The following is an 11,958-nucleotide window of genomic DNA, read 5'->3' as shown; positions in this document are numbered from 1 at the left end:
TTTTAGTGGGAAATGAAGTAAATGAAAGATGGTTCACATATATATTAGCTCCTAGACACACAATTGCTGAGAGAAATAGTTGGAGATGATCATCCTTCTCTTGTATCACAATCCATAATATCAATTCCTTTTACAAAATAAGTATAAAAAGATGATTTTCAAATCCTTTTTAATGACATATTATATTCATTCAGTATTGGTCTTCAATTTTTTTCAACTATGCCAAATAATATTTCAACAACAGATTGTAGCCACCAGATATTTAGTAGCTTCATTATAAGTCTAAGATTCATGGAGCTCATGAGCTAAGAATTTGGCATGTTTAAACATATCCAACATTATAGTTACTTATTGTGGCACACTCCTATCCAGATGTTAAGAGATATAAGCTCTATTATATTTTATTGAATATAAATAGGAAAAGTCTATTAAATATAACCCAAATTTAAAGTCAAATATATTAAATTTAGATGTTAGGATGGACAATGGAATTAATTTATGTATATAAGAATGCTTTTAAGCATTGTGAACAAGTTATCACTAATGCATAAGAGTTGGTTGAAGCATCCATTGATAAATTACTGTTCTATCATATTATGTTAAATAATTAAAAAAAAATCTAAGGATTCTAGTTACACTTCAAAATATCTCAAGTACATATTCTTTTTGGGTAATTGCATTTGAGGCTTTAAAAGATGCATGACATCCAATGTTAAGTGTCAATAAAAATGTTTCTCAATTTAAGATATGGGGGTACTTTGCATGTGTAAGTGCCATACAATTTACTCATTAGCATTAATAATTATTGACATAAAAAACATTAATTATTGGTTATATTTCTTTATTATATTAAAAGATTCGATATGTTTGGAATAAAATGTCTCATTTATTTCTAATATATAAATATAAATAGATATATTTAAAAAAGAAATGGCCTGAGGCTATTATACAGGTGAGGCTATTATACAGGCCTCTGTCATTCCCTATGCGTCTAACAATTCGAGTAGCACACCCTCAACCTGGGGGAATCAACCTGCAGACCAGAGGGGTCTTACAACTGGTAAGCAGATGTCCGACCAACTGATCTGAGTACGCAACATGCACGTGTGTGTGTGTGTGACCAGAGGGATCTTACAACTGATAAGCAGTGTGTGTGTGTGTGTGTGTCTATATATTTCTCCATTTTTTTTCCTTTTTTTTTTTAAGTTTATGTAATGAAAAATAGGTTTTTTTATTTATTTACATTTATCAAAGTGTAATAGTCCCGGAAAATATTATCACCTGCTTTTTTAGAATTGGTAAAACATATATTACACAAAATAATATAAAAAATATATTTTTTCTTGATTATAATTTCTAACAATTTTTATTTGAAAATTATTCCAAATGAATTCTTATTTTCTTAAATATTTTCAAATTTACTAGGATATATAAATATATATACATACATAAATATATATATATATATATATATATAAAGAGAGAGAGAAAGAGAGAGAGGAGGCGCGCACGCACAGACACCAGCTAAAGAAAGAGGTCACTTCAAAGTTTCTAAGAAAAATAAAATATTTATTGTTGTTATTGTAGTTGATGAAATTTAATGTAGTTATTTAAATTTGTATTATTAATAGATGTGCTTCTATTTGAGGTTTTTCTAATATTGTTACTACCTCATTATAGTTATTTGTTACTATTTTATGACTTTATATTATGCCTTTTGTATATTTATGGTTTGTGATTCTCTACGCTCTATCAATTGATGTAACTGATGTGATTTATTTATAATAAATAATATAGAAATATAAATCATGCAATAAACAAATATAATAAAATATAATAAAATATAATATGATAAATAAATATTATTTGGCATATATTATGGACAAAAATTTATGTGCAAATTAAAGTTATATAAACAAATATAAATCTTGATTTATTAAATAATGAAAGTGATGATTAGTACCCCAAAATGATTCAGTAAAAATATTGCATAAAGATAAAAATTAAGCCACTAAAATTCAACTTTGAAATACAAAATAGTAAGTAGAGAGATGTAACAATGTCATAAGTTAAATTACAAAAGTATCATAGATGATTTGTTCTTCAGAATAAAATAAAAACATAGTCATGATCACGAGGATCATAGCGATCCCGGAACCATCGCTCTGGACGATGTCTCTACCCCGCTTTAGTCATATGTACCTATAAGTGTAATATTAATAAACACACAAGAAAATAAATTATAACATGCACCAAATTGAATTAGTAAAGTTTCGATAATTTTACTTATTATTCATTGAGTTCAGTGGGCAAGTAGACTTATAGTGTCCCGATGTATTTTAGAGATTAGTGTCCCATTCTCATCCATAGCGTTAGTGTAGCGCTTGGTCTGTGGTCGTCCAAATCTTTATCTAAATGTTTGTGGAAGCAACTCGATATACCATGTTCAATATTGAAATCCACCTATTCAGACCTATTTGAAATTACATGAAATTAGGCTGCATACATTTCTTTTGATTTACAGAGTAAATAGTACTAGGCAATATGTGAATCGTGGTCAAGTCGATAATGATATACCAGGTTCAATATTGAAATCCACCAATTCAGACCTATTTGAAATTACATGAAATTAGGCCGCATACATTTCTTTATATTACTAGGCAATATGTGAATCGTGGTCAAGTCGATAATTTTCTAATGCTGCAATCACAGAAGTGCATGAAATATGAAATATTGAACACTGACAGAATTGTCTCATGCAATGTATTTATAAACCACCATCAAGAGTAATTACATTCGAACTCAACAACAACAAATGCTAATGAAAATATACTATTTTCATCATCGATTCTAGATGCTGCCAATAGCCACAAAAAGTCATAAAAAAGGATTTGATGGATCATCCTAAATTTTATAAACAAAACCTCTCATTGTAGAATAAATTGCTTCCATAAATCTATACAATGAATGATATGACTTTCCTACCTTTCCAATATTGCCCTAAGAGTCTTCCTCCAAGCATCCCATGTTTTAATATATGATATTTTAATGTTAAACTTGAATTCAACATGACTGATAATCTTCTGAGGCTTCATATCCATTTATTTTTGGATGAAAGGAAGAATAAATAATGATAAAAACTTTGAGGCACATTGTCAAGGTTCAGATGACTTGGATTGGTGCTACTGTGTTGTGCTGTATGCTTAAAATCATCAAAACATCACAAATACATTTCTTGGTAGATGCATGAAGGCGCCAGTGATATGGCCTACTGGGATGATCATGTTGTAAACAAATAAATGTTAGTTGAGTTCTGTTGATGTAAATAGCCTTTTACTGCGCGTTATTAATTATTGGTCAACCACTAATAACATATTGAAAATTACTCTTTGTTTGAAAGAACATAATTTAAAATAGCTTAGATAGAAAATTTCTTTCTTGAGTAGATTGATGTGCTCACTTGGATCATCCAAATTTGTATTCGCATCCCACTCTTATGCAATTTCAACATACAATGTGTACTCATTATTATTGGTCGTTTGATATACTATATTATTATAAAGAAATATTTGCTCCTATATAAGTTCATGCCCTTGCAAATTTACGTAATATTACTTGTCATTACTTTCATTATCAGACTTATTGTCACTATCAGTGTCATCATCATTTGAATTACTACCCATTGTTTCATATGCTTCAATAATGAGAGAAAATTGTTTCTCTGATTCCAAAATTGCTTGAAAATTTTGGGTTGAACTTATCTCCCATGAAGTAATCATAAATAAATAAATAAAATATAATAAATTGAATAGTAATTGTAATAAAGATCATTTTAATAACCCATGCTTTCAAAATAATATATATGATGCTCATCACAGCAGTCTGATAAATATATTTGAGGACGGTTCCAATATTATGTGTTCAACGAGATAAATTGGAACAAACTTCACATAATTCATTAGAACTTTATTTGAAGCCTCGGCGAAAACAACCGCATTCACCTCGTCACCATCGACATGAATTGCAATGAATCCACCATTCATTGGGCAACGACAGATCATATTCAATGCACATGAATCATATTTCAAGCTTTGCATTATTTAGTCTTTCAACTCCATCTTCGTAGCATGTAACGAGGCACGAATAGGATTACTTCAACCTCCTACATACTTGAGCACAAGTTCCTTAGATACAATTATTTTACCATCACACCGAAGCATCAATTGGAAAAAAGTAAACTTCACTCATTTTTAAATATATTTATGTTAAATTCAAGTAACAATAAATTATGCAACACATCCATAATTGCTCTTAGTGTCTATGGATTGTGACTAGATGTCCTAAAATAGGAGGAAAATCATGCACCTCAAGCGTTGTCGTTTCACTCCGTGACATACATAAGACGTACACAGAGCTGTGTGCGTTGTCGGAGGTTATTCAAAAGGTATTGAGTGTAACCTACTTATAATCCTCCAATACCCTCTAAATAACCCGTTCCAAAAACCATGGCAAAACAAAATAAAAAAATATCACTTCTTTAGTCCTTATGGGCCCCACCTCCTCCCAATCATTAGCCACACAAAAAAAATCAACATTTAAATATTAATGCTAACTAAACTAAAAAGGACAAGACCAGAAAACATAACCAATGAAACAGCCGGCAATAAAAAGCCCCCAACTGCCCTCCTTTCCCAATCATCTCCTCCTTCATTTCACTCCGTGACATCCACAACGGCTCCTCTGCAACTAAAAACTCACATGAATCCTTCCCATCACCTCACATGGCATCCAAAAGTCCCTCCTTTTTTCATCCTTTCCCCTATCTTTATAAGAAAAGATTCCACAACATTGACACACCAAACCCCATCCAACCAATCCCCCAACCAAAATGCAAGCTTGCCGACACTTCCTTCCCGGCGGCCGCCGTGTCCACCACAGCCGCTCTGCCACCAAACCATACCCCAAAAACTCCGAACCAGAAACAGAACTTCAAATCCCCTTCCCAACCAACCCCAACTCCTACGTCCTCCTCCACGCAATCGGCCGCGGCGTCAGCGCCACAGTCTACAAAGCCGCTTGCCTCCCCCTCTCCTCCCTCCCCGTCGCCATCAAATCCATCGACCTCGAACGCACCCCCGCCCATGCCTGCGCGCTGGAGCAAGTCCGCAGGGAAGCCAAGGCCATGTCTCTGCTCTCCCACTCCAACGTCCTCCGCGCCCACTGCTCGTTCGCGGCCGGGAAATGTCTTTGGGTGGTCATGCCGCTCATGTCCGCGGGTTCGGTGCAGTCCATATTGGCGTCTGCGTTTCCCGGGGGATTGCCGGAGCCGGCGGTGGCTTGCGTTTTGCGAGATGTTTTGCGGGCGCTTTCGTATCTGCACGGGCAGGGGAATGTGCACCGGGATGTGAAGGCTGGGAATGTTCTTGTTGGGGGAGATGGGAGCGTGAAGTTGGCGGATTTTGGGGTTTCGGCGTCCATTTATGATGGGGTTTCTTCTTCTTCATCGGCGTCGTTTTCGATGCTGAGGGAGATGGCGGGGACGCCATGCTGGATGGCGCCGGAGGTCTGTTGTAACTTTCGAGCTTCTCAATTTTATTTGCGGAAATTTAGGTAGCACCAAATTCTCTTCTATTTCGTTTATATTTCGAGTTGTGCGGCTTGTTTACTTAGCAAGCCGAATACATGACGTTGATGAATAAATAATCTTTTTTGACAACTCTAATCAGATAGTCATAAGATGTTAAAGATTGGGCCAAGATTTAAAATATCATTTGAATCTAATTTAATAATTTTTATTCTATTTTCTTTATTAATATTTTTAATTGATTATAATTTAAAAAAAAATACTAATCATCAAATATAAATATATATAATTGAGTAGTAATATTTCGAGCCAAAACGAGCTCAAATATTGGTTCATGTTCGGCTCGTTCGCTAAGTTAACGAGCCGAACATGAACCAAGATTTGTTCGTTCGTGTTCGACTCGTTTTGGCTCGAAATACTACTCATCAATTATATATATTCATCTATCTGTGATATATTGATGATTAGTATTTTTAAAAAAATTAATTGACTATAAGGCTACAATGATTATAATCAATTAAAAGTATTAATTAAGAAAATATAATAAAAAACATTAAATTAAATTCAAATGATATTTTAATATAAATAATAATTTTTAAATCTTGTCCCAATCCTTAACATCTTATGACTACAAGATTAGGGCTGTCAAAACGTCTCTTATTTCATGAGCAGCTGCTCGTTAAGCAAACGAGCCGAACGAGAACACACTTTTTGAGCTCAAAATATCTCGTGTTCAACTCGTTTACACCCCTACTTGCATTTACGTGGATTTTTAAAATCTAATGATATATGCTTATATATTATCTATCATAAGAAAATTATAGAAAAATAATTTGTTTCTAATAAAAAGCGAGAAGACATATAGAAGGCAGAAATTTCTGGCTGTACAAGGGATATTTGAGCATCATTTCATCTCTAATTATACCATCGTTCGTAGGACATAACTTTATTTAAGAAGATGATAATCTCTAGTATTATTTTCTTATAAATTAAAAAGAAATCTCTTACAATTTAGGATGATTTATTTAATATTCCGAACTCAATTAACGTAGCTCGAAAATCTTTAATTGCTCCAAGATTGATTCGAATGTTGGCTCGTATCGAAGTAAACGACCTGAGCTACCAATCAAGGATTTGGATCAAATTTTTTCCGAGCCAACCCAAGTCTGCTCAAAATTGGATCTTTAATAGTCTATGACTGAGAAAATAACGAACTAGCATAAAAAATATTAATCGCTCGAAAATTGATTCAAATTTTGGCCTGGATCGAGATCACATTGAAATAAACTAGCCAAGAGACTACGAGTTAAAATTTTGAATCAAATTATTTTCGAGCAGATTTTGAGATTCGAAATCAGATCGTTAACAACCCTGCGTCGCAATACTTTTCTATTTAAATCATCTCAGAACAAAATGAAAAATTGCTTCAAATTTTAGGTCATCCACTCCCACGTCGGCTACGGAATAAAAGCTGATATATGGTCCTTCGGAATCACAGCCCTAGAGATTGCTTACGGCCGACCTCCGCTTTCCCATCTTCCGCCCTCCAAGTCCTTGCTCGCGCGGGTCACCAGCCGACTGTGGATAAATGATGCTAAGAAATTCTACAACGGGAAGAAGAAGCTTTCCAAGGCTTTCAGGGAGATGGTGGCTCTCTGTCTTTCTCAGGACCCTTCCAGCCGTCCGTCGGCCGACAAGCTTCTCTGCCACCCCTTCTTCAAGAAATGCAGGTATTAGATTCATAATTATGTTTGGTTCAGTTATAGCTAAATCTCGTTAAATCCTTCTAATGTGTGTCGTGAATTTGGAAAGCGACGATATGAGGTACTTCCTGAAATCCCTTAAATCTGTTTATCTATCGGATTTACAAAATATGGGATTAGGGTTTTTCATGTATGGTTGGATTTAAGTTAAATACACGTAAATCCAGTCAGCTACCAAACACAGCCTAATATAATCATAAATTGTTAAGAATTCTGTTTGAGGAATTGTTGAATTCAGATCTATCTTGTGAATTACTTTCAAATAATAGAGCGTGAAACAGAGAAGAGAGAGAGAGAGAGAGAGAGAGAGAGTACACTCAAATAATAGCGCGTGAAACAGAGAAGAGTGAGAGAGAGAGAGAGAGAATGAGAGAATATACAGTAAAAATCTGGTTCTTTATAAGCAAGAGGATATATATGTAAAGTGAAAAGTTACATGACTGCCTCGACTTTTATGGGAATGTAACATGATAATTTAGGCATATAGGAAATAGAGGAGCTTATGGTTCGGTACCCTTTCATTCAATAGACGGGGAAATGTACACAATCCTTGGTTCGGACCGGGCACATTGTGCTGATTCTGTCGAGTTGGGTCAGTTGGACGGCCCTAATAGACCTTAGGTCTTCCAGACTTTGGTCGGTTGTTCGAACTTCATTCGGTCGGCTTGAGTCAGTCGGTTGGTTCTTGGATAGGAAACTCATGTTGTTGGTGTAGAAATAAGCTGTCGAGGGTAGAGGGTGAAGCACCGAAATCGAACTGGTAGCCTTCCCCATTTGACAAGTGATCCATTTAGAAGGCTCAATGAATGTTTTTTGGTTGGAGGCTCATGTGAGGCGTTTGATGATATTTAAATGAAATTTTGATTGGTTTGTTCCTTCGGTTAAATAAGTCTTGATTTTTTTATTCTGATGACCTTTGTTCGGTAAGCTCGAATCCTGTTTGGAGAGAGTTGTAGCCTGTCAAAAGGATCCTTTGGTCTTCTACTGACTTGATTCCTGCTTCTTCTGATGGGTCATCCTTGACTGTACTTTTAGCTTATAGTTCATTAAATTTCCTCGAGGTTCCTGTCGATTTATTTTTGACGTATTAGAATGAAGTGATGGCATTGCACAATCCTTGACTATTGAATAAGAAAATAAAGTTGGAGAGTTAAACTGAACAAGCAGGATCCCTAGTTCAACATACATGACAATGAAATATAGGCAACAAAAACAAGCAAGACAATATATGCAATGTTTCCGTGCTCATGGAGGTTTTTTGGTTGATAGATTAATGATATAACATGCTATGACTAACCATTCATTGAATATTTTTAAACTTTTATGCCAAAACATTCTCCTCTGTAAAATTTTGTAAAATCATACCTCATCAACCGCTCAAAATTGAAATATAGGAACAAAAATTAAAATAAATTTAGTGGGGATTTTTTTTAAATTTTAAATCTTCTTTTTTAAATGGTTAAAACAAATTCATTCTAGGGAAATTTTAAAAACAGTTTGAATAATTTCTAAAAATAAAATATTAGTCTCTATTTTTTCTCCTAACACTTTAAATAGCCATTCTGGGGCTTTAGGAGATGACAGTTTTAGTTCCAATGCTAAATTTTCCTCTAAAGATAAAAAAATATATATTGAGTTAGTAAATAAAGAGTGAACGTTGAGGCTTTTTTGATAGAGGGTAGTACTCCATTGATTATATTATTCATATTTGAGGTCATGATTTGTGTTTCCAAGCTTCTATTAAAAAGTTGCCTATTATCCCATGTGTATGGATTTCTTACAGGGCCATGCAGGGAGATAGAGGAAAAAACAAGTCATCAAAATGATAGTGATGCAAATTTAGTGTTGTATAAGACATATAATAATATTTTCAAAGAATAAAACCCCATAATAAATGATTTAATAAAATTTCATCATATTTTACTGAATTTTTTAACTGCTGGTTTTCAACTCTAAATCTTAAATCATTACCTAGTGAAAATAGATCGACCAATCTAAATTTAAATTTACAAATGTAAACGTTTCAGTAAAAGTATAGAAGGGAGAAGTATAATACAAGAACTCAGAGTGCTAAAGGGTATATAGAGAAATGAAAGTTTAGTGTATGTTGATGAACAATATTGACAAATGATGATCATAAAAACTGATCATTAGTGTTGGGAAATGAGAAGGACATGCATCTGTTATTGAATATGTGAAACATAAATTAGTAATAAATGTTATCCGTTGATTGAATAATATAGAAAAAAATGATTTATTCCACAACAAAAACAGTTGAAAAATAATGAAAATCCATCAAAAAATAAGTATTTTAGTAGTATCAATAAGTATTTTAGTAGTATTTTTTATCGACCTCACTCCAATGCCAAATAACACAATGGAATAAAATTTTTCTAAGAATCGATATAATTTTTAAAAAGATTTTTTTAATGAAAATTAAGATGAATTGATTGTTGCTTAGAGTTGAAATTAATATACTAAAGCATGAAGTCATCACAAGAAATTACCAGCTAGGTAGTATGCCAACAACTTATTAATTGACATTTTTGGTGGGTTTCTAATAAGCTTGGCATCCAAAAGTATTATCTTCAATTAAATCGATAAAGCTTCCTCCATGTTCTCAAGATGAATTATTTCCTTCACTTTTCAATGATAAACCAACTAGAAACCACCAAAAAAACAAAAAAAAAAAGATCTCTACATTACATCAGGGAACTTTTAGCTGGTCTTATAATAAAACACAACAATACATACTACAATAACATTGTATACAATTTCACAGGTAAAGTTTTTGACAAAATAAATTCTTAAAACACAATATACGTTGTTTAGCAATTTTAGATTACACAATTCAAATGACAACAATTTTATGAAAAAGAGTTTCAATTAAAATTCTTAAAACATACAAAAAAGATAAACTAAAAAGAACTCAGAATGCAATGCAATATATAAACATTAATATAATCTAACAAACCTAAGCTATTATTCTTCTACTACCTCTTCGTCTTTCTCCTCCTTCACCACTTGTATAAGTTTTATATTTCATTATTATTGTGGACATTTACAGAAGGATTTACCTTGGTGTATGCTTTAGCTGATGACATCCTTTTTGTGGATAAGACTGGAGAAAAGAATTCAAGATAAACTTGAATTACAGAACTCTACATTATAGTCTAAAGGCCTTCATTTGAGTAGATAAAAAATTGAATACAAGAAAAATAATTTTATTAGTAGTAGATTAGTGAGCGTTTTAGATATCTTCGGTCTATTGTTCAAAGTGATGGTGATATTGATGGGATATTATTAGTTGAATTCAAGTTGGATGGTTGAAATGGAGGAATGCATTAGGCCTATTGTGTGATAGAAAAGATCCACTTAACTTAAAGAAAAATTTAATAAGATGACAGTGAGACCTGCAATGCTTTATGGGGCTGAATGTTGGCCTAAAAGAGAAGCATAAAACTAACTTTAAGTATTGCTGAGATGAGAATGCTTACATGGATAAGTGGCTTGATTCTAAGAGACAAAATGCAAAATGAATGTATATGTGAAAAGGTTGGTGTAGCTCTAGTGACAAACAAAATTAAAAGAGTCATCTTAGATGGTTTGGTCACATTAAGCGTTAACCATCTGATGATCCAGTTTGGAGAGTAGATGTTTTAGATTAGACTTGTGCTAATAAAGGTAGCGATAGACCAAAAATGACTTGGGCATGCTGTATAAAAAAATGATCTTAATTTATTAGATTTAACTGGAAATATGACACTTAATAGGACACAGTGGAGAAAAAGGATTCATTTAGCTCATCCCATTTTGTGGGACAATGGCTTGTTGTTGCTGTGTTATTATCGACATAACATTTCCATCTTAAACTATAATGATATCACTCTAAATTCCATGCCTTAATTCACTAAATACAACAACCATCTTTCATAATAACTTATCATTTGTATCCACTCAATTATTTTTTTCAATTCTCTTAGGCTCATTTACTCCTACAAAAAGATAAGAATCTAGCTTTAAAACATATAATTCTGTATAATTTTGTCATTTATCAAAACTTTCAAAATTTTATATGTGCATTATAATCTAGCATTAACCCACATCTGCTCCCTTGGTGTTAGAAAGTTTGTGAGCATGTAGCTCCATCGGCTTGGGATCTCCATTTAACATTTTTTTTAACAAAAATAATATAGGAAATCAATACATTTTTTATGAAGAAAATTAAACATCTATATATTTTTGAATTGCTATTTTTCTCTTATACTCAAAGTGTGATATGGGGCCACCACTAGAAGGAAGCTACTCATGCCTGAAGCTCTATTCTATTTATTCTTCCCCCCCTTAAAAATATATTAAAAAATATCATACTCTACAAAAACACAACCCAAACATCTTCCCTAATCCATAGAAGTCTCTTACCATATGTTTAATAATTTATGATAATGTCAAGCATACTCATTATGATTTTATACTCATAAACATCTCCTAAGCCTATCGTGGTGATGATGCAATCAATGAAATTATTTTTATGAAATAAGAATATATTAGACTACCAGTCCAAAATAATATATATTTTAAACAAAAGGACATATTACTTAAACTCTTTCC

At 32.9% G+C, this 11,958-nt stretch overlaps 1 protein-coding gene across 3 annotated transcripts in view; it reads left to right on the top strand.

The window, feature by feature from the left end:
- Positions 1-4,716: 4,716 nt before the first annotated feature.
- The window catches only part of LOC110025648 (serine/threonine-protein kinase BLUS1), a 19,305-nt gene continuing 12,063 nt past the window's right edge, over positions 4,717-11,958 (top strand). For all 3 annotated transcript variants that reach the window (XM_020726247.1, XM_020726238.1, XM_020726255.1), the window contains exons 1-2: positions 4,717-5,563; positions 7,022-7,314. In XM_020726247.1, coding sequence (XP_020581906.1) covers positions 4,889-5,563; positions 7,022-7,314 — 968 coding nt within the window. In that variant the 5' untranslated portion in view covers positions 4,717-4,888. The remainder of the gene's footprint in view (positions 5,564-7,021; positions 7,315-11,958) is intronic.

The sequence above is a fragment of the Phalaenopsis equestris genome, unplaced genomic scaffold (genome assembly GCF_001263595.1).
Source record: "Phalaenopsis equestris unplaced genomic scaffold, ASM126359v1 Scaffold000002, whole genome shotgun sequence".
Classification (NCBI taxonomy): domain Eukaryota; kingdom Viridiplantae; phylum Streptophyta; class Magnoliopsida; order Asparagales; family Orchidaceae; genus Phalaenopsis; species Phalaenopsis equestris.
This window is presented reverse-complemented; position numbering and strand designations above follow the sequence as displayed.